The sequence below is a fragment of the Lissotriton vulgaris genome, chromosome 2_1, assembly GCF_964263255.1.
Source record: "Lissotriton vulgaris chromosome 2_1, aLisVul1.2, whole genome shotgun sequence".
Lineage (NCBI taxonomy): Eukaryota > Metazoa > Chordata > Amphibia > Caudata > Salamandridae > Lissotriton > Lissotriton vulgaris.
The window spans coordinates 2,015,573,052-2,015,597,027 of record NC_141687.1 but is presented as its reverse complement, the minus strand read 5'-3'; the positions used below and the strand labels follow the sequence as shown (position 1 = coordinate 2,015,597,027).

At 45.4% G+C, this 23,976-nt stretch overlaps 1 protein-coding gene across 2 annotated transcripts in view; it reads left to right on the top strand.

Annotated features, from left to right (window-relative positions):
- Positions 1 to 23,976, top strand: part of PDE8A (phosphodiesterase 8A) — a 2,218,572-nt gene that overhangs the window by 1,278,256 nt on the left and 916,340 nt on the right. For both annotated transcript variants that reach the window (XM_086958243.1, XM_086958242.1), the window contains exon 8: positions 19,381 to 19,518. In XM_086958243.1, coding sequence (XP_086814369.1) covers positions 19,381 to 19,518 — 138 coding nt within the window. The remainder of the gene's footprint in view (positions 1 to 19,380; positions 19,519 to 23,976) is intronic.

The window sequence follows — 23,976 nt, the reverse complement described above, 5'->3', positions numbered from 1 at the left end:
GCCTTACACTGTGTTCCATACCAATAGAGTGGTGCTGCGGACTCATCCGAGCTTCCTGCCCAAGGTGGTCTCGGATTTCCACATCAATCAGATTATCACACTGCCCACATTTTTTCCTCAGCCAACCACTCCCCCGGAGAGATCTTTACATTCTCTAGACCTCAGGAGGGTATTGAAGTTTTACCTTGCTAAAACCCTTTCACTAAGGAAGTCTGACCGCCTCATTGTCAACTATGGTTCTACAAATACCGGGCTGGCTGCTTCCAAAAGATCTATTTCTAGATGGATCATCTCCTGTATAGCTTTGTCCTACCAACTAGCCAACATAGCTGAGCAAGGGCAGACCACAAGCACTCTCTACTAGAGGGAAAGCTTCTACCGCAGCTCTCCTTCGCAACATTCCTATATCTGAGATTTGCAAGGCGACTACATGGCGCTCAGTACGTACGTTTACACGCCATTACTGCCTAGATTCGGATGCACAGGCTGATGCCCAGGTGGGCAGGCCTCTTTGAGGAATTTGTTTGCATAACTGCTATTTGAATGTGATGTTACTTCATGTTCTATATGCTTTGTTGCTCATCCGCGAGACTTTGAGTATGGGCTTTCTACACTATTCATAGATTATGACTATTGATGAGTATCCCCTGGATAAGAAGGATTAGTTACTTACCTGTAATCCTAGTTCTCATCCAGGGGTATACTCATTAAAGTCATAAGTGACCCACCCACCTCCCTGGACGAGCATTCTCTTGAAGTTATTGTTTATTGATTGCAGATCTTCTCAGGTGCGTATGCACCGTCAAAAAAAACTGACCTAACTGCCACCTGTGGTGCATCATGGGAGCAAGGGGTCTCCTGCAGGTCTTAAAGGCTCGGTACCCCTACTCTAATGCCTTAAAGGCAAGGTGTCAGTTTTTCTTTGTTTCTGAGTACTCTGCTGCAGCCTATGGGCAAATGTCTGAAATTACAAGCTTTCTCTATGGCAATAAAGCATTATTGTATGGCAATTTTTACTGCTTCCTCTTTTCCTTATGGGTTGGGAAGGTATAGGTACCACAATGCAAACCTATGTAATTTCAGCATTTTAGGCTGCATGTGTATGTTTTCACATATGCATATATATGTATATATATGGATTGTCTATATGCTCCGGGATCCCGCACATGGGCGGGGATTATTCATAGATTATTACTTCGATGAGTATACCCCTGGATAAGAACTAGGATTACAGGTAAGTAACTAATCCTTTCTAGCCGTAGGTTTGATGTAAGTTGAGGTTTTTAAGGACCCTGCTTCGGCCTCATGTCCAGAAAGGCTATTCTCTGTGTGTCAGCTGTGCTGGTAAACCATAAGTAGGGTCCACGTTAATTGAGCCAGCTGAGGAAACAGGAGAGTGACTCTTCTGTGCTGGTCCAAATAATGAGTATGTGGTCAATATATCGACGCCATAAACTGATGTTGTTAATGTATGGGTTGTTAGTAGGTATGATATGTGCTTTTTCAAAGTGATATGCATATAGGCCTGCCACACTGAGGGCAAAGACGATGCCCTTTGATGTGCCATTTGTCTGGAGGTAGAATTCACCTTCAAATTCGAAATAATTGTCCTTGAGTGCTAATGTAGCACATTGTAGGATAAAATCCCTGGGGGTGGTATACTCCCAAGTGGTCTCCATTAACATGTCCCGTAGAACTGTTAGGGTGGGATCCTGTGGGAGGCTTCCAATGTCCAGTCCCACAAGGAGTTGTGTGGCAGGGTCAAAGTTTACATCTTTGATGAGAGACAATTGGTGTTTTGTGTCACTTATGTAGGTGGAGGCTTTTTGGACTAGCGGGTTTAGGAAGAAATCACAGTTCCTGGATAGTGGTTCTAAAAGAGAGTTTATGCCGGAGACGATTGGTCGTCCGGGTGGAGATCTTGTCTCTTTGTGTATTTTTGGTACTGTGTAAAAGTAGGGGACATTGGCATTTTTATTGCATAGGTAGTCTGCCTCTTGTTCAGAGATATGTTGCTGAGTTTCTGCTGAACCCACCAGTGATGTGATGGTGGTTTGTAATGTGTTATTTGGGTCCACTCTCAGGCATTTATAGTTTTGTCCATCACTGAGTAATCTGCGGCATTCAGTAGTATAGTCCTGTTTATTCGGGATGGCAATATCACCCCCTTTGTCCGCCGGCTTGATGATTATGTTAGGGTTTCATGTAGTTTTTTTACTGCCTCCCTTTCTCTTTTGGAAAAGTTGTTGTCGGCTTTGGGTTGATTCATATTTTCAACTTCTTTGTAGACTGCCTGTCCAAAGGTAGCTATTTCTACTATGATGCTTGATAGGGAGTGGGGGGGAGGGAATGAACGTCGATTTAGGTATCAAGCCTGTTTCATTTATGTTGGTTGTGGGATCCATTGGCGGTTGTTCCTAAAAAAAAAAGGCTTTTAACTTGAGTTTGCAGAAAAATTCAGCTAACTCTGTGTGAAGATAACATTTGTCCAGCCATGTAGTGGGGACTAATGAGAACTCTTTGTTGAGTACATCCTCCTCAATAGGTGTCAGGTGAGTGGATGATAGGTTGAATACCAAAGATGTTGGTTTTGGGTGTTGCGTTCCTAGCGTTGTCCGCTCGGTTCCGGTTGGGATTCCCTCGTCTTGTTTCGGGTGTTGGCAATACCGGTTCATCTTCTTCTGCCCAGTGGACTTGTTGTTGGTTCCTTCTGCGGCACCTTGGTCTCCGGCCTTGTCCTAAAAAAGACGGCCTTTGGTTGTGTGGAAAGTATGCTTGAGGTACTTGGTGGTATAAGGGGTGCCATCCATAGCATGGGTTCTCTGCTGGGTGCGCAAAGGCTGGTGGTCCGAAGTTCTGGTCTTGGTGTTGGAAAGTGCCCCATGGTTATTGTCTTCATGTTGTTCATCCTCTGCCCTTCTGTTTGTAAGAGCCTGTACTGGAATCTCTGGAGATAGAGGTGTTGTGTTCATAAAAACATAATCGTTTTTTCTGACACACATTACATGATGTTAACATAATAGCTAGCAGCTCCTGGAATGTGTCAAGGCACTTTGATCCTCTGTCTTCCAAGAAGATAGTGTTTTTATATGATTTTAAAGCTACTACACAATGTTCCACCAGGGCCATTCACATTGTGGATTTCTTATGGCAAGAGGGCCTAAAGCCCAGACACGGAAGGGTAGCTGTCTGGACAATATAGGCATAAGATTTTCTGCATAAGCATCCACTACCATCAGAGCCTCCAATGTAATGGCTATCCTTGGGAGGGAAGACCAACCAATGTGTTCCGACATCTCTTCTTTGTTGGAATATCTTTCTGAGGACAAGAAGGAGGCGGAGGACGCTCTATTGGAGATTGAGAGAGCCTCTTCCGAGATCATTGATGTGGCACTGGACATTTCATCTACCACCTTCAGGCAGATGGCAGGAGCGGCGATGTTGATATAGCAGGTATGGCTAAAGGCTATGATAAAAGAGTGTTCCTGTTCTGTTTAGGGTAGAAGAAAGCACAGAGCACAAGAAAACAACAAAGCCCATTGGTTTGTTAGGAAAGCCCTCACTCACCGACCTGGTCGGTGACTTGCTTCATCATCGGGCCCCACCGGGTGTGACCGAATGCCACCCCGGTGTGCTGCGACGCCAGAATTACTGCGGAGCTGGTTTTTGTGATGGTGGGAGGGCTATGTGAGAAATTACGTGAATAGTGTGAAGTGGTGATTTTAAAATTGCCTTGTATGTATCAAAAATTTAATTTTAATCAAAGATCATCAAGGGCAAGGTTAAAAAATGTGTTGGTGAGTAGGGCCAACTAATTAAATGGTCTACTCCCACTAGCATTAGGTGAAAATGTGAGTGGTCAACATGAACATGTTTCAGCCGGTGTGGTATCATTAACCTGGCATTCGTCAGGACCTATGGTGTCAAACCTCGGCGGTATGGGCACTCTAAGGCCCACCCAACCAGAGGACTTGAAAGTTAAAAGTCTGTGAAGTGCAAAAAACAAGGGGGGCGGGCTTCACCACCCGAAGGCAGGACGCACACACCTCCTGGCTCTAAATTTTAGAGACCAAAAATAAAAAGCACTTCACCAGGGATGAAAATCCACCCCATAGACCGCGGGAGGGAGGGGACGGCGCATTTGGCACATCGCCCACGGCGTCCGTCTCCTGCAGGTAAACCTGATCGCCCTCAGTACCGGGGGGTGATCCTCTTGATCCTACAGTGCCTCCTACTGATTAGACCTCTCCAATCAATCAATCAAGGATTTATGAAGCGTGCTACTCACCCATGAGGGTCTAAAGGCGCTGGAAGGGGAGCATGCAGCTCTGATTCAGCTGAAGAGCTAGGTCTTGAGGCTCTTCCTGAAGGTGTGCAAAGTGGGGGAACGTCTGATGTTGATGTTGAGCAGGAGTTTGTTCCAGGTCTGTGCTGCGATGTAGGAGTTGGCTATTCCGTCCGTTCTGACTCTGCCTATGCGTGGGGTTCGACGAGGATGAGGTTGGCACAGTGGAGGTTTCTCCTGGGTGTGTGGAAGGAGACTCTTTCGTTGAGGTATTGGGGTCCGGTGTTGTGGAGGGATTTGTAGGCGTGAGTGAGTAGCTTGAAGGCCACCAGGTATTACCCCATGCTGAGGGGGTGGGTCCGAGGACGAGGACTTCAGTCTTTTCTGGGTTGTGCTTCAGGCAGCTGCTGCTCATCCAGGATGCAACATCTTTCATTCCTTCCTTGAAGCTGAGTCTGGTGATGTCGCGTTTCCTTGGGAGGGAGAGTCCATGCTGTCTGACAATGAAGGCGAAGGGGGGCCGTGTAGATGTTGAAGGGTGTCGGGCTGAGCGACGATCCTTGGGGTACTCTGCAGTTGATCTCTGTGGGTTCGGAGAGGAAAGGCAACAGTCTGATTCTTTGGGTTTGGCCGTGAGGAAAGAGCTTATCCAGTCAAGGGCAGTTCCCTGTCTGCCGGTGTCGTGGAGTCTGGTGGTGACAGTGTCGAAAGCTACAGAGAGATCAAGTAAGATGAGGGCTGCCATATGGCCCTGGTCGATGAGAGTGTGGATGTTGTCTGTGGCGGCAAGGAGTGCGACCTCAGTGCTGTGGTTGCTGCGGATTCCGGATTGGGCAGAGTCAAGGATGGAGTTGGATTTGATGTAGGTCTGAGCTGACTGTTGACGATCTTCTCTGTGACATTAGCCGCAAAGGGGAGGAGAGAGATGGGTGTGTAGTGTTTGAGCTCGGTAGGGTCCAAGGAGGGCTTCTTGAGGAAGAGCTTGACTTCTGCACGTTTCCAGTCGTCGGGGAATGTGCCAGATTCAAGGGTGGCGTTGATGGTGCGTTGTAGTTTGGCTGCTGTGGCGGCTCTGTGGAAGATGTGCGGCAGGCATGGGTCCGTGGGGGCCCCTGAGTGACTACTTTTCATGGTTGTGGCTGTGTCTTCGGTGGTGACTGGGGTCCAGGTGGAGATTGTGGGCTAGCTGGCGTTGCTGGGGGTAGGCGTGGTTTCGGCGTCAGGTGTCTGTTCGTTGAAATTGTCGTAGAGGGACTTGATCTTTAGATGGAAGTAGGATCACAATTTGTCGCAGATGTCCTGGGAAGGTGTGACATCCGAGGCTTCGCTTGGGGGTTTGGTGAATTCCTAAATGATGCTGAAGAGTTCCTTCGAGTTGCTGGAATTGGAGACGATTTGGTCCTGGTTGAAGGTCTTTTTGGTGGATTTGATGCGTTTGCGGTATTCTGTCATGGCGTTCTTGTAGGAGGTCTGAGCTTCAGGGGTTTCGGTGTTTCTCAATGCTTTCTCGAGATGTCTGAAGGTGCATCTGGACTCTCGGGGGTCAGTGGTGAACCAGGTGGCTTTCATGGGGCTCTGTCTGTTGGCGTTACCGAGGGGTGAGAGCTTGTCCGCGCAGTTAGTAATCCATCTCTGGAGTTTGTTGGCTGCAGAATTGATGTTGGTCATGGGGGGTCATGGTTGAGGGTGGAGTTGAGGTGCTCCTCTGTGACCTTATTCCAATTCTTTCATGGAGGGCATGGTGTAGGCTTCTGTGCAGTGGGTTTTTCGACGGACAAGTGGACGCAGTGGTGGTCCGTCCATAGGGACTGTGTGGTGTGGCTGAAGTGAATGTTGTTCTCTCTTGCGAAGATGGGGTAAAGGGTGTGTCCTGCCTTGTGGGTGGTGGTGGTGACGAGTTGTTTCAGTTTGATGTTGGCGAGGTTGTCCAGGAGGGCGTGGAGTTAGGGTCGCTGAGGTTGTCGATGTGGAAGTTCAGGTCTCCTAGCAGTATGTAGTCCAAGGAGGCGATAACGTGGGGCGCAATGAGGTCTGTGATTGTTGTGGTGTACGCGGTTCGTGGTCCGGAAGGTCTGTAGGCGAGGGTGCTGTGTAGGGTCGTTCTGGGGCTGGTGAGGATCAGGAAATGGAGGTGTTCCGTGCTGTACTAGGAGTTGTTTGTGCTGGAAGTGGTGAGTAGAAGGGAGTTCTTGTGCACAATGGTGAGTCCTCCTCCTCGGTGGTCGGGGCGGTCCTTCCTCTGAATCCAGGGGCAGCTCCATGCCCAGTGGACTACATCTCGAGGCTCCTTTGACAATATTGTTTCAATCACACCAAAAATGACCTCAGCAATGTCTTGGTGGGCAGTCAAAGACAAATTTTCCTAAGGTCTATCTTACCTTACAACAGAACCAAGGTTGGTGATGATGTGAGACGCATCATGGAGGGGTGGGGAGCCAACCTAGAGGATTTACAGGTTGTTGGAAAGTGGTAAGCTCAGGAAGCGCAGTGTCACATACATCTATTGGAGCTAAAGGCAGTTATTCTGGCCCTCCAGTATTTTCTACAAAGGATCAGGAAATATTGAATCCTCTTCTGCACGGACAACACCACCACCATGTTCCACCTACTTAAACAAGGTGGGACAAGATCTCATGCCCTCTCAGTCCTAGCGCAGCAGATCTGGGAATGGCTAATAGCCCACAAGATATCAGTGCAATTTCAACATGTGCCAGGAGTCTAAAACGAATGGCTGACTCCGTCAGCAGAGTCACCAAGCAAAATCATCACTGTCGGTGAGGGGGTGAATGTGAGGGAATGTGCCCACTGACTGGCGGAGACCTTCGACCAGTTCCTCCCCATCTGCAGGGCAGGGGTTAGAACCGGGGGAGGGGTAACATCACTGATGACATCATCCACATGGAAATCTGATCCAACGCCTCACACTGTAATATAACCTTTGATATACCCACTGTACCAGTTACTATGTACACACTCACTGATTCCTAAGTCTACATACACATCCACTCATTCACCCATAGAATCAATCATAGATATAGTCACTAATCAATACACTATCATAAGCACTCATACATCCATAGAAATTCCCCCGTTATAGCTAGTTCAGCTAACTATAACTCGCGCCCCCGCACTGCACTGCTGATGACGTCACATATTACTTCATTCATGACATGGCCAGTGAGATCACTGATGACATCATCCAGTGAATGTGTGTTTCTATAAAGTTTAAATATGTATACTATATATGCTAAGGTGTATTGAAAAATGAGTGGCTGTATAAGTGACTGGATGGAGGATTTAGTAGGTGTGTGACTGACTGTTTAAGTGAGTGATTACATGTGTCTTACTGAATGCACGGGTTAGTGACTGATACAGACATTCTCACAGTTTAGTTTGTCAGTTGGTGTGTAAGCAGTTTTATGGGTTGGTGAGTAGCTAAATGAGGATCTATATGGGTTATTAGTTGGTTTTCTGAGTATCTGTATTGGTGCCTGGGTGTGTGTGTGTGGGTGCGTGGGAGGTGTGCGGGTCTGTGCATAGATGTTTGAGTGGTTGATTCACTGTGTTTGCAAGTTCAAGAGTGCATGTGGAAACAACTGTATGAGTGTGTGTATGGTGTGTTGGTGAGAGAATGGATGTCTTAATGTTACATGTCCAAGTAACTACATATATAAAAAGCAGTGTATGTGAAAGCTGAAGTACATAAATGACTATACAAGAGAGTCAGTAATTGTGAGAGGGGCTACATGGATGAGTGTGTACTTGTATCAGTGATTGTAGAAAAGAGTAAGTATGCATTTGTTTCTGTTTTAATAACTGATGTGGTGTGTATTACTGTATAGGTCAGTAAATTGAAGTGCGATTGATTCTTTGCATGACTGACTAGGTGTGTATGTAACTCTTGCTGAGTGATGGTGTGTAAGTGTCTGTATGGATGTATGAGTGCTTATGATAGTGTATTGATTAGTGACTATATCTATGATTGATTCTATGGGTGAATGAGTGGATGTGTATGTAGACTTAGGAATCAGTGAGTGTGTACATAGTAACTGGTACAGTGGGTATATCAAAGGTTATATTACAGTGTGAGGCGTTGGATCAGATTTCCATGTGGATGATGTCATCAGTGATGTTACCCCTCCCCCGGTTCTAACCCCTGCCCTGCAGATGGGGAGGAACTGGTCGAAGGTCTCCGCCAGTCAGTGGGCACATTCCCTCACATTCACCCCCTCACCGACAGGTGATGACCCGGACTCGACTAACAGGAATTTCAATGCGTGGATACAGACCTCACTGGACTCTGTAGCCCCCTTGAAAAGCCTACACAAAAAAACGAAGTCCAGAAAAGTACCTTGGTACACCTCTAAACTGAGAGAACTAAAACAAAGGTGCAGGAAGCTATAGAGGGATTGGAGACAGACATCAGGGGTGGAAGGTAGAACTAACTACAGAGAGGCAATCAGGAAGTATAAGGCAGAAATAACATCGGCGCAATCCTTATTCAATGAGCAAAAGATAAGGACAGCATCCAATGCCCCAAGGGAAATCTTCCTGATCGCCAAAACTCTTATTAAAACCCCATTAAATCTCCCTGATCCCAAAGAAGCCCAAAATCGATGCGACAAACAGGCAGAGTACTTTTTCCCAAAAATTCAACGTATTTCTTTCTCTTTTTACTCAACGTTGAACGAATAAAACTCTCCGGGGGCCAAGAATCCCCCGCAATTACAAACTGCCATGTAACGGAATTCCCATTGCTTAACGAGGATTCACTGAACGCTTTAATGTTAAAAGTGTCATCTGTCTCTCCCACTGACCCTGCCCCTCCGCGCCATCTGTTGCTAGTTGCTGATATAATCAGACCATTCATCCTGAACATTCTGAATGACTCGATTACCACAGGAACAGTACCGTTGGCATGGAAATGCGCCCAGGTCAGAGCACTACTGAAAAAACCCAACCTCGACCCGGCAATTATGGCTAATTACGGTCCTATCTCCCTTTTGCCTTGGTTGAGCAAGCTGCTAGAGAAGCACATCAATTCCATTCTGGTTAACCATCTGGAGTCTAACAACCAACTCCATGACTCTCAAACAGGCTTCCGCCCGAAGCTCGGGACAGAGGTTGCCCTGTTGGTAGTAACTGAGTCAGATAGGAGGTACATGGATCAAGGCGGCACTACAGCAATTATTTTGCTGGACCTTAGACCTCCACTTTGACACAGTGGATCATAACATATTGCTCTCACCATAAAACACATCGGAGTCACTGGGCAAGCCCTCACCTGGCTAGAAGGCCAGGTGTTTCAGGTCTCGGAGGGCGCCACTCAGTCCAAACCGTGGCCCCTCAACTATGGGATCCCCCAGGGTTCTTCCCGAAGTCCAACCCTTTTTAATATTTATATGGAGCCTTTAGCAGAGATAGTGCGCCCCTTCGGCATTGAAATTGTCATCTACGCAGACGATACTCAATCAGTGGTAGCGCTCAACCATCCCGAGGGCGTGTCTAGCACTCTGAGCAGTTGCCTGGAAGCAGTAGCCGACTGGATGGCACTCTCTCATTTGAAACTAAACGGGGACAAAACGGAGCTGATGTTCCTGGGAAAGACCATCGCCATGAGCCGCCATTGACTGGCCCACCTGTATGGGCTCTCCACCAGAACCCAAAGACAAGATCAAAAGTCTTGAAATATGGCTAGACAACACCTTAGGTTTCAACCAGCAAGCCACCCAACTCTCTGCTACCTGCTTCGGCCTGATGAGAATGCTGAGGAAAATTCTGCCTCTCCTCAGGACTCAAGCGGACTTAATCCCTCAATTTACAACGCACCAGGGGGTGCATTTGCACAGTGGTGCAGGGAGGGGGCGGGCCTGCTGTGACAAGTGTGCAAATGCGACTGTGGCACATTTTAAGTTGGGGGATTAAGTCCCCTTGAATCCTGAGGGTCCCTGGGGGCCAACTAGCCCACCAGGTACCTCCAGTATGCGCCAGGGAGGTGCGTTGCAGAGAGGTGTTCAGAGGCTACACCTCTTTTTTACACCTCTGTGCAACACAGCTCTTTGGCGCTTACTGGAGGTACCTGGTGGGCTAGTTGGCCCCAATTTACAATGTGCCAGGGGGTGTATTTGCACACTTGGTATGTCAGGCGCCGCCCCCTCTGTGCACCACTGTAACGACCAGATTCTCATGACAGGCAGCTCACCATCCGTGGCTAACCCAGTCGTCATGTAACGACACTCTTCTCAGGCCACTATTTACAAGACATCTAGAATACTCACCTGAGAAAGGAAAAAGAAGCTATTTACATGCCTGTATAGTCAATTATATCACTAATACCTAATGGGTTCCATATCTTATCCTATATTTACCTCATTTTATATTCTTTAACATCTCCCGACGATATCTTTAACGTCACCCGACAATCTCTTTAACGCCACCCGACGATCTCTTTAACGTCACCCGACGATCTCTTTAACGTCACCCGACGATCTCCTTAATGTCACCCGACGATCTCTTTAACGTCACCCGGCGATCTACACTAATGGGGATAACTAATAGGGGTTCACCTTTAAGAGTTATTTCCCAAATGAAGTTCACACACTCCCCCAATCATCAGTTACCTTTGCAGAAGGGCATATCCCATCCTTCTGTATATCAGCACCTAGTTAAAAGGAAAGGTTAATCTCATTCATGAAAACAACATTCAAAGATATTGGTCATTAAATCTTTATTCTACAATCAAACATGACAGAATGAGTAAAAGACAAATAAACTAAGTTAGTTGATACCTATAACCTAAAAAGGGGAATGAAGATGAATAGTTAAATGCATTCTACACTAAGCTCAGAACGCCTCACCTTAGACGTGTGTCTTTCCATCTCAGCAGCGGAGCTGATCCCTCTCTCTCTCTCATTCTCTTCTATGCGCTTGGGACTTTGCTCTCCCTCTATGGCTCACGAATACACGTCTGCACCGCTATGCCTCGTCTACGCTGCCATGGTTCCAGAATACTCGAACCCTCTTCTGGTCTTAGTCTCTGCCACTCCTGTATGATGTCACTACAGGACTTTCAATCACTCTCCTTCTTCACTTCAGGATTTCGATTAGTTGATGGTATCAATCTCTATGCAGCAGCCTTCAGACCAACTTCTTCGGTCTTCTCCACACGTTGCTCTCTCTCTACTCTACTCGCTTCTTGATAATATAGAGCTCACTTTCTCTATGGAAAACTCCGCCATTAGGCCGACTCCCACCGAATTCCTGTACCATTCCCCGGCCCCCTTCGCAGTGGCCACCTGCATATTGCGTCTAGAGCCGGAGAGACAAACATATTCCTTCGATAAGGGCCAGTCTTGACCGGTTCCTCTCTAGTAAACAACAGGATGAATTCTAAACATTACCTTTACCCTGCAAGCGAGGCAGAGATACAAAATGGCTTCTCTCTAGCTTTCGGGTCTGTAGGCCCGAGAAACGGATAAAGGCACTAAACCCTGTCAAAGCACATAGTTAAGCCCTACAATGAACGCAAATGCAACCAGGACTGAAATGGTAGTAAATTATAGTCACCACCAGTCTGAAAATAGACTAAAATTACCCTGTCGCTACAACCCCCTAGCACGTTGTAAATTGGGAGATTAATTCCCCTTGAGTCCTGAGGGTCAATGGGTGTGGCGCAGAGGCCAGGGTTACTGACCCTGGACCACAGTTTCACGGATCGATCCCCGGCGCCGGCAGCAGGTCAGCCCAGCACCATGTGATTCTGGGCAATAGCTCGCCTAATTTTCTTGAGGGCCCCCAGCACCGGGAAACCACTTTGGTAGCTGTGCTCTTTACAAATTCAAGTATAAAAAAAAGGTACCTCCAGTATGCGGCAGGAAGCTGCGGTGATCAGAGGCCACTCCCCTTTTTACACCTCTCTGCAACGCAGCTCTGTGGTGCTTATTTTCGGCAAAAATTCGCGCTGGGTGCGCGATTCTCGCCGAATTATTATTTTTTTTTGGCCCTGGGGTTCCTTGTGGGACCCCCTGTGCAGGCCTAGGGGGTCGGGGTGTTTCTACTCTTCCCACTTTTCTTTTTTTTCACCTCTGTTTCCCTGTTTTCTAGTGGCACAAAATGGCTGCCAAATCTTCCTGGTTTGAAGTGTTGACAGCCAATTAGAATAAATCTGCGCCTCTAGATTTTGAGACTTTTATTTTTTGATTTTCTCAGTAACTACACAATTTTATAAAAAAGAGCGCTTTCTGAACCAAGCACTACCTTTTTGCCAAATTTGGTGTAATTCCGTTCAGCAGTTCGAGCTGTAGCAATGTCTAAAGTTTCCTATGGGAAATAGATTTTCCAACCTCTTTTTTTCAATTTCTCAGGAACTACTGAACGGATTTACACCATTTAAAAAAGAGTTCTTTCTGAAACAAGGGCTACCTTTTTGCCAAAGTTGGTGTAATTCCGTTCACCAGTTCAGGTTGTACCAGTGTCTCAAGTTTCCTATACAAAATAACAAGGAAAAAACACGTTTTGGGACCCCCCTTTTTCTCCGCCCCCTCTTGGCGAATCACCCCAAAACTTTCAGGATAGGAGCTGACCGGAGTGGGCCACAAGTTTTGTAAATTTCATTAAGATTCGTCATCCGGCGCCAAAGTTATTAGGAATAGAAAAAAAGTTTTTCCTATGGAAACTAGGTCCTCATCTACTGGCAACTGCAGTGTGTATATATATGTATATATATATATATATATATATATATATATATATATATATATATATATATATATATATATATATATATATATATATATATTTTATATATATATATATACCCATTTTCACAAGAAACTTCAAACCTTGGCTCTTCAATAGCGCCCCCTCCTTGATGGACTGGGACCTGCACCTCCCCAGCGCCTTGAGACCATCGCAGGCGAACAGTCGCGCTTAACAAACACGTGATTGATTGAGTATATGCTCTGATTAGCAGAAGTTTGGATGTTTTAAAACAATGAAAATAGGTTAGCACATTGAGTTTAAAGCTTAAATACTGCAGTTTTACTCTTAACCTTGGGATTCCTACCATGACGACGGGGAAGATTCAAGCAGGGGAATCTAAAAAAAATATCAATACTAGAGAACCACAGTGTACAGGTATGTAACTTGTTTATTATGTTGCACTCCACTTCAGTTAAATAGCTTTAAAAAATGCCTATTACCAAGAGCTGGTACAGTGTTCCAGGTGGGAATCACATGAAAGTGTAGCAATGACATAGGGTACATGTCTCTAGCTAGATTTCATCCTTGTATCACCACATAAGTATCAAGTGGTTTGATTGTTGCACATTCTGCATAGTATATAGTAATTTATTGAGATAATTGTGTGATACTATATTTCACATAGATCGGGCAAGGACACATGAAGGAGGTGAGAAAGAAAAAGGTTAAAACACATTTGTGATCTACATTGAGCTTCACCTGATCCCTTCACAGACTACACCGCAGCAGATGGTTCCACATTCCCATGTGCATATAGAATTGTGTTCAGTTAACTTTCTAAAATTATTGTGTGAGTCACAGCTGCCATTTTGAGCTACAAAGGCAGAAAACTTGATGGGGGGGTTCCAGCTAGGCAGTACATTCTTCCGACATCCTCCCTTAAGGATCTTAATGTAAACTTAGAAAAAAATAGATCTATATTCTACAGTGATGGATTCAGTTTTGGAGACAGCACCATTCACCATTCACTCCTGTAGTTGTTTTTGTGAATTTGTTGGAATGTTTTCACATGCATCAGCCTCTGAGTGCATAAGACTTCACTCTGTGACATTTCTTAAACCTTTTCTTCAAAGACCCTAAAGGATAGAGTGAGGTTGGCCCTCTATGTAGTAGAAAGAGAAAAAAAAACCTCCTTCTAAGGTTGATCCCACCTCATTTGGGGATGATCCTGTGAAAAGAGCTCCACCAAGCACTTTAATGAAGGCGGCACAAAAGCAGAAATGTGCAATTTCTTAGCTAGACTTGCATCCTAAAGTGTTTGCATCTATCTCTTAACAGAAAAGACTGGACTTTCTTTAAAAAATGGGCAAGACAGGACTGACACTTGCCTGCTCAATAACATGTGTGAAAATCCAACTCCCTTGATGTCCTGTCTGAAATCCACTCCCTGTCCATGACTTTCATGTCATCATTGTCAGCCACGAAGAAAAAAATCACTGTGGTCAACAAACTCCCTTTGTCACTTATGGGACTGGTATTGTTGGCATCTATGAAGAGATCAACGTAGAGGGCATTACCAAAAATGTCTCTACTCCAGACGGATGACCCTTTCTTCATCTACGATGTCGACCTAGTCAATGACAGAGTAGTCACTGCCCTTTTTACATCTGTTACTTTTTCCCCTTTAAAAGAGACAGCAAGTCTTCCCATCCAAATCCTGGATTCTGAATTGGAAGGGGTCTTACAGGACCAGAATGCCTCTGAGCCCTTTGCAGTTAGATGTGTGTTGCATCCTAACATTTGAGGAAGATACCTTAGATGAAGAGGATCCTTACCAGGAGTTTGATTAAGCTACAGGCTTTCATTACTGTTAACTTGTTCATCCAGACTCACCTTCAAACGAGATAACCCGTTACCATGTGGTGATTTGGAACTCCCAAAGTGCCTCCTGTATGACTTCAAGGAGCAGCCATGCAGCTGCTTGGTCCATGCTTATACTGGGCTATGTTTGGTTAGAGGACCTGAAAATTGATGGAAACACCAGCTACAGTTTCAGCGATGGAGGCCTGTTTACTAAAGATGTACAGATCCCCAGACCCTTCCCCTACCTGCTTTATGGCGCATTCCAAACCTTACTCTGTTATTATGTCTGTGGCCATTGCACATCAAAGAACCCAAGCACACCTTCATCTGCAACCCCCGATGGGGACCGCAGACTCGTACATAATGTGGGCTTTAGAGTTGGTCCCATGGCAGCAACATCAGTTTTGGGCCATTATGATCGCCAGATGTGGCATTGCCACACATTTACCTAATGCTCAAAGATAACAGGGAGACTCCTAAAGCCATCATCGAAGACGGTGCAACAACACCAGAAGAAATCATTGATGCTGCAGTGGTTGTTTCAAATGTTGGCTTTCTCCCAGCTGGTTGGAGTGGCTGTATTAAAAGGCAGGGATGGCTGAGATCTACAGCTTTCCGTTTGGAAGGTGAAAATAGTGGATAAGCCATTTGATGGAATCACCCTGTTTGGAAAGCATATTCATTATGTCTTGCAGAATAGTTTAACATATAAGGGTATGCCTAATTCTCTAGGAGCACTCCAGTATTGTTGTGATGGCTTAACAACATTTTGTGTGTTTCCAAGATCACAGACTGTCTGGGAGGCTTCAATCAGTGCGATTTCAAGGTGGGCCATATTATCCACACAGGTACAGGTATGCAACCAGGGCTATAAACTCCACAGAAATCACAGACAAAGGTATGGAAAATCTTATGGACAAAAAAGGAGTGCCTTAGAAAAGCACTTCCATGACAACCAAGCACAAGCTTCACACCTCGCAGCTGGATTTACTATTACTGTGATAAAAGACTCCTTAAAGGCCCATAATCTGTATAGCTGACCAGAGGGCTATCAACCCACTCCCCAGTAACTTTCACCTTAAGACAGAAGGAAAGACATACACGATGAATGGAGGCTAAATGCAAAAATACTGGCCTTTTTGTCAGTTTGTATAGGTTTGCTATGAAGCCAAGCCCATTACAAGATGACCTCCAATAGTGTGGCAAAGGGTGATGGTGAGGTCAGTGCATTGTTGACGGTTATGTGCGCAGGCGGCCTTTGCTTGTGTTGGTGCCTGTCCCTCGGTTGGCTCTCCATTGCTAGTGCCGATACCTCATGGTGTGGGCATGCTGTAGCGAGCCGCTACAGTAAGTGTGTGCCCTACTGTGCAAGCTCACACTCCAGAGCCTGCGCAGCCGCAGCACTGGCCTAATGAGCAGCTGTAAAATATACCGTCTGTGACCCGGGCTCAGTGTCCCATGCTATGCCGCTATTCAGCAAGGAGGAGGGCGAGCCACAGAGCCTATGAGGAAGGGGTAGTAAGGTAGTAATAACATGAGAGGACGTAGAAGTGGGAGGGCGTAACTGTGGCTGGCAGGAAACATGGGAAAGAAAAGGCGACCGGCGATGAAGCCAGCAAAAGGAAAGCCTATGGCCAGGTTGAAGCCCACAAAGTAGATGCAGCATGTCTCCTCGAGACAGCACATGCACTGTCTACAGCCAAGACCTAAAAAGGAACAATCTATCAGACGCTACAGAGAAAGGGCCCTAATAATGTGCTGTTGAAGGAGACACACATTATAGGTAATAATGCCAACTATTATTCTGGGGAAATATAAACTACTTGTCCAAGTGGGCTTTTCCTCCGGGGCTTTAGACGTGGCCATACTAACTAGACGATTTAATCTATTTGCGATCGAAGTGAATTGCCTATGACGAGGATGCTGTTTCATGGTGGTTTGGGGGTAATGAGGAAGCAATACAGTAAGACTGGTGTATGTGCACTTAACCTGAAATTACAGAGGAGCACATTGAACAGGATAAGCATGGCGATTGTACTGTCCCTATTACTAAAAGTAAGTGGAAACTTTAATCTTATGCTGTGAACAGTTAGCATACGGCAGCAGGAACACAAGCAAGCAGCAACTGCTGCAATGTAGTGCAATAGCTCGACAATATACTTTCGGCTCATGGCACACTAAGAAGTCTGGATTACTATTACTCTGATAAAAGACTGCTTAAAGGCTGGCTTGAGGGCTATCAAACCACTCCCCAGTAACAGTCACCTTAAAACAGAAGGAAAGACAGAAACGATGAATGGAGGCTAAATGCATGCGAACTCAAAAATAGTACAGTTAGAAGTACATTGCAGAAACCACAGCAAATTATTTTGCCAATAATAAGGGTTCGGTAGACTCAAACATAATGTAGAAGACTTTTGATCAACTGGCTTTGGAACAGGTAATCTGTAAAATTATCAGCATTAAAAAGGCCTGGAAAGAGCATATGGAGAAGATACAATCAAAAACACTGAGGCTACATTGAAAATGTGTAAGGGAACACTCACTGGAACAATCCACGCGCTTTACAGCTAGGCACGCAGCAAATAAAGCCTTAGCTGATAATGAAGTAAGGCAACATACCTATGTAAACAAAACATTTATACTGAAGTGGGAGACATAGTGAGTAAGTTACTGGCACTGCTGAAAAGAAGAGAAGAGGATTAAAGAAGGATGAATAAGATAATAGATAATGAAAGAAATGTAGTATGAAAGATATGTAGACTAAATTTGAGATTACGCTTTATTGTTTCATTGTTCATCTTGGGTGAATCAGATATGTACATTCTGCCCTGAGCCAGCAGGAACCAGGACCCCCATTCTGCCTGTTATGAATGAAAGTGTGGGAACACAAATACTGGAAGGTTGGAATAGGGCCCTCTTCAAGAGCGTGGTGTTAGAACTGCTTAAAGTCTGTCTGCTGCTCTTCTCCTTGCCTCCCACTTTATTTTTTATTCTTTGTTTGCCTTATACCTGTCCTTCTTTTCATTGCGTTTCTGGAGATCCAGGCTCCCTTTGTTGGTGCCTGTACTGGAGCCAGCTCTGTGACCTGTGAGAATTGTGATGAGCTTACCAGGATAAGAGGTCACTGTGACACTTAGAAAAGTAACAGATGTATGTGATGCCATTCAATAGCTTATCCTCGACACTTGCTTGTTTTCCTCTATTCTGTTAGTGCTGCCACTTTGCATTTGTTTCAGGCTAGTTAGGTGGCAGTGATCTTCTTTCTGTTATATCATGTTGGTGCAGTGTCTTAAAAGCACACTACTGTGGGCCCATTATGTGTTTTAAAGTTTTGGTTGCCCAACCAGCTGAGACTGCCACTTTATTTTTGGTCTCATACTGTAATAGATTCTACATTCCTCACTAGTCTGAAGCATACAGCAGTTCCCTCATGATGGTTGGTGGAGGCCCTCTGAGACCAATGACAGCAACTCACATAAGGGGGTTGTGCTGGAAGTTGGGGTGGCTGGCCACATTGCAGTTGTTATGCAGATACAGTGGCGCATTGAGATACACAGACACCAGTATTGGAGTCAGAGGCTGCCTGCCCGACTGCAGGAGGTCTTTCTGTAGGCTTGCTTGCTTGCATGGAACAACCATTGTCAGATGGGTGAATTCATGTGTGATCACCGCCTGTCTAATAGTGGCTGCAACTATCAACGTGGGACATGAACATAATAGTGATGTCTTTGGATATAGGACTTCCCAACATGAACTCTTTAGTTGAAGTCTCTTTGCTATACTCATTGTCCTTTATGTTTTCCCTCCACTTTTGAATGGCTCAAACTTCGCTGTTTAATTGCTTAGAGGACATTTTCCTTTAGTCTATGGTGGTTACCAAAGGCATGTTTGTATATCCTTTTCTGTAGAGCAATCTTAGCCAAAAGGCATGCCGAGCGCTGTATAGCATCAAAGAGCAGCATAGTCAACGAGTTAAACGAGAGGTAGCTGAGACGGTTAATGCATAGTGATGTAATGCTCTTTTCAAGATGCGAGTCTTCAACTATTGACTAAATATAGACCTAATGGATGCAGGGATTTTGTTCTAGATCCTAGGTTAATGAATGGAAAGGCCATGGGGATCACTTCTTTACCACTGATGTGCATGATGACTCCTTGAGCACCAACAAAATCCTCGCCGCTTCGAAAGATGCTTTTCCGGAAGTTTATAAATTAACTGAACTCAGATGGGACTTTCGCTGGGTTGTCATTAGCACATGGCGTGTGGTGTTGGGTTCGGGACATATTTGGTCTATAAAACAGGGCTTTACATCGTTTTACTTTTTATTTACTGTAGACTGTATCACCATCCTAAAGGTATAGTAACGAAAATGGCTTTTAGTTGTAAATGGTATTTATCACAGTTCATCTGGAAGCAGTGTTTTTTCCGCTGTACTCGTAAGATGCTACCTCAATGTCGTTATTGATTTTGTAGGCTCTGAAACCTGTTATGCTACACTTAACCCTATGCAACACTTGTTTTTTCACAGTATGTAAATCCTACATTTGAAACAATAATGGGCTACCGGAAAGCAGAACTAATTGGAAAAGAATTAACAGAAGTGCCTAAAAATGAAAATAAATCTGATTACATAGATGCAAGAAAATCTTACATTAAGACAGGAAAGGTAAGGGAAAATCCTGAATATTTTTCATACATTAATTTTGTATGACCTAAAAGAATGTTATGTAAAAAGTAAAGACATGTGGGACCCATTAATCATTCCAGTACTAAAGGTTTAGTCAGCCCTTTTTTAATATGCCCAGTAGGGTGCTATGTTTTTTAGGTACGTCTAAAAACTCACTGAAGGTGGCGCATCAAAGTATTTGTGCATGTCCGAAGGTTGTATCACGTTGTCCTTCAGTAAAGGAGTAGCTTCTGACAGTCTCTCCTCTTTTCTCCTCTCTGACTCTACCTTCCTTGACAACACCCCTTCACTCTAGCTGGTCACTACAGGAATCTCACGTTTCAGCTATTCTCTTGCACCAAGGTTCAAAACATTGACAGACTGCAGCTTGCTTGGGACTGGGAGAAACCAATGAATCACTAATTGTTGCAATTGGTGGGCATTAAGCATGGGCAGATTTCGTGGATCCACGATCCGCGGATTTTCTTAATGGGGGGGGGGGGGTCTTATGTGCGGCCTCGATGACTCTCACAATTGTTTTTGGGCTGATGAATGAGCCACTGAATTTGAGCTTCAACTAGTTCCAGCGACCATGTGTATGTTACTATGCAATCGCCCCGAAGGGCGCAGGGGTCCCTTGAGTGAGCTGTCCATCATAGTGGGTAAATGGCGGGAAGACGGTGCACACCGCGAGTGTGTGAGCGGGACTTCCATGCGAGTTCACATGCCTCTTGTGTGTATAAAAGGTCAGAGACCGATCAGAGCAGCAGATCAAGAGAAAGAAGCTCCTGGTCACAGGAACAGCACGAGGATTGCGCTCGAGAAAGTCAAGGATGCAAAGGCCTCTATCCAGCATCACAGCTGATTTTCAACGGTAGATTTGGGAAGCAGGCACACCTGCCCAGCCTCGATGACGCTCCCTTGAGTGAGCTGTCCATCCATCATCTTTCTGTAACTATTTTAGGATGGCGTCGGCAAGCTGCGAGCGCCATCCTAAAATAGTTACTAAATTAGCTTCACTAATAGATAAAATAAAGCAGGTGCTCGAGCACCTGCTTTATTTTATCTATTAGTGCTTCCTGTTGAAGCTAACTTAGTAACTATTTTAGGATGGCGCTGGCAGCTTGCCGGTGCCATCCTAAAATAGTTACAACAACAACTTCAAGCTTGAAGGCTTGAACTTTTGCCCCCCGAATCCGCCGCTCGCGGATTCGCGGATTTTCGGTAAATTCGCGGGAGTTTGCGGATTGCGGATTTACTGAAAATCTGCGAAATCCACGAGCGGAACGGATTTTGCGCTCACGCTTAGTGGGCATCAGCACCCATTTTGGAGACCTGACCGTATCTTTATCATTTTTCATCAGACTTCAGCACCGAGCACAGCAGAATGAAAGATAGGAAATGAGTCACAAAGAGTGAAAGCAAGGATGGGAAATAACCTGCAGAGTGAGATTTAAAAAAAAAAAAACTAGATGTGTAGGATGATGGAAGAAACGGGAATGAGGAGGAATCAAAACTAGGCATTGATAGTTTAGGCAGGAAGGAGGAATGCCCGCAGAGTTTCAATTTTGTATCAATTTTAGCAAAAATGCTTGATCCCCCATCCCCAACCAATACGATTCCTTTTCATATACGATTCAGATATCAGCCAGATTAAATCATTCATTCATTCATTCATTAATTGAGTCTTTATTTCGACAATTTCAGTCGGAAAAGATTACAGTAAAAACATTTGTATAAAACCGACAATAGATAAAATTATCACTTCATAAAAACAGATTTCATAGGAGAGATTTAGCAGACAGATTAACAATCACGGTGTAAAATCACCCCTGGGTAGCGCTCTGAAGAGGGAACATCTTTTGGACCACATTGCTAAAAGAAACATTTAGAGTGCAAAAACTATATGTGGAGATGTATCGGTCTTCAAGACTCTCATTGCAACAGAGCATTTGTGAAATCCCATATTCTTACATAGGGGTACCAGCCAGTACTTTCTAGCTTTTCTGTAAATAGGGCAAAAGAGGAGCATGTGCGATTCATCCTCCTTGAGTGCACCACACCCAAGACAGGATTTGCTTATTGAAGTCGACCACTTGCCTGCGAATGCCCCTAGTGGTAATGTTCCATGTCTCCATTGGATATATAACTTTCTTGCTCCTACTGGGTAAATGATATCCAAAAACTCCTCAAAGGCATAAGTGTGTTTAAATGTTAAAAAAGTTGTTGTCTAGGAGCCAGCTTTGGAGTCATGCAACCATATGTTCTGTTTGTGATCCATAAGGGACTTCGCAAGCATTTTGCCGGAGACCCCACTGCATGCCTGTTCTGGATCATACCAGAGGTCCAATAGTCCCATTTTCCTCAGCTTGTTTTTTACGAATACAAGCCAGGGGATTTTTGCTGCACTAGCATGGCTCAGCACATCCTTCAATTCAGACCTGTAAATGGACAGTTCTGGGGTTATCCATAGCCTACGCCAAAACCTTAGGGGTTTCAGAGCTAGCTCATCCTGGATAGAGCTCAGTCCTAGGTCCAGTCTCAAAGGGAGGAGAGGAGTACCATGAGGGAGTGCAAGTAGCTGTCTCATGAACTTGTTCTCCACATTTGCAATTTCAGGCCGACAGGAGTGTCCCCAGAGTTCCCCACCGTAAAGGGCCGTTGCTCTCACCTTTACTTTATAAATCTCCAGTGCGGGACTCAATGGTTTAAATGTAGATGAATTTGACATTTTGAGGATGCCAAACACTAGTTGGGAGAGTTTGAGTTGAGATTTGACCTGTTGGGGACCCCAGGAGAGATTTTCGTTAATCATCACCCCCAGGTATTGAAAAGTCTGTACCCTCTCCAATCTGACCTTGCCCAGATGCGGTGTTGGGCGGGTGTGTGCCGGAGGACTGAAAATCATAAATTTAGCCTTCTCAGTGCTGATTTCCAGTCTGAGGAAACAGAAATTTTATGTGGCCAGTGTGTCCCCCCCTCGCACCCTATCCACGTACCTATGCCCCATGTATGTCCATGTTATCATGAAATTCCTTTCCCGTGCCTGTCACAATAATGCCCCTGCATTTCCGTCTAATGTTAGCATGTCAGTTATTAGGCCTTCCATGAATGAAACGTTAATTCTGCACTAAGGCCTACGTTGCCAATGCATTTACATGGTACACGTTTAAAATATCGAGAAGCACACGTTTTTGTGGCCCAGCCGAGCCAGGCCCTGAATTCAGGCTCCGAGCCTCTTCTGACTCAGAAAGCTGCAGTTTAGGTATGCATCCCTGACCTCTCCCTCACTTCCTGCTCAGCCGAGAGGTGCCCGGCCTGGCCTGCCTGCCAAGACGGTATTTTGCCTACAGTTATCTGCTCAGCCTCCGCAAAAACACATTCCAGTCTAGTGAAAGAGGTAAACATGTTCCGCCTGCAGAGCATAGGGCCTAGCCTTCCTGTCTCCATGCAAGTGATTTACTGAACCCGTTGCCATAGTAGGCCCATGGCCCCCACGTAATGCACGAAGAAATATATGCACACACTAGCATTTAGCGATGAACAGCCTTTACTCGAGAGACCTTTACTTCAGACAATACATCCTCCAAACACAAGATATCAGATATGCAAAAGGTGCAGGTCGTTCTGACATCCCAGACTCCAGACTCCTCTACTAGTGCTAAAGTCAGCCCCCCAGCTCTTCCCAGTTACACGTCAATTTCACGTCATGACCAATTACGCGCACATGTAGGGTAAAAGTTTCTGCTGACCCTGCAGACCTCCTCTAAGCATCCACCCACCTATGACACACCTATGACTCATCAAGTGAACAGCCACGTGTACGCCTCCTTACACGCCTTCTTTTACGCCCATGTGTTCTTATCTCTCTCTTTTCACTTGCTCCGCCTGGAGTGTTCCGCCTACTGTATTCATTGCAATTGTATGGTTTTACTATATATAATGTGTGATGTTAATAAAACGTTAGATATCCCTTCCTGAACTTTAGTGGTGATGGAACCCGATTCTCAATGACTCGAGTCATTTGAATTAAAGCCCTTTGACTCAGATACCACGGACTCTGTCTCTCATTTTATGAGCTATCCTTATTCTTTATTAATGTATAGAAACTATGTCCGGGTAATTTTATTTACCACATAATTCTGGCGCCCGAATAGGGACGAGTCCCCTTCCCCACGCAGCCCCCTGACCCCTTCTATAGCCGTGACGGACCCATTCTGTGCACATTCGCTGGTTTTCCTGCCAACTCCCTCAGGCCCACGGAGGAGACGGAGACTGCGACCTGGCATCCATACGAGGCGGTGAGGATTGCGGACTGTCCCGACCAGAGCCCAAGCCGAGAGAGCAAGGTCCGAGGTATCCCGAGGCCCACCTGTTCCGAGGCGCATGCGCAGCAAGAAGCCGTAGCAGTCCAGTCCAGTATCAAGTTTCCGAGGCCTTCAGTTTTGCTTCCCGGTG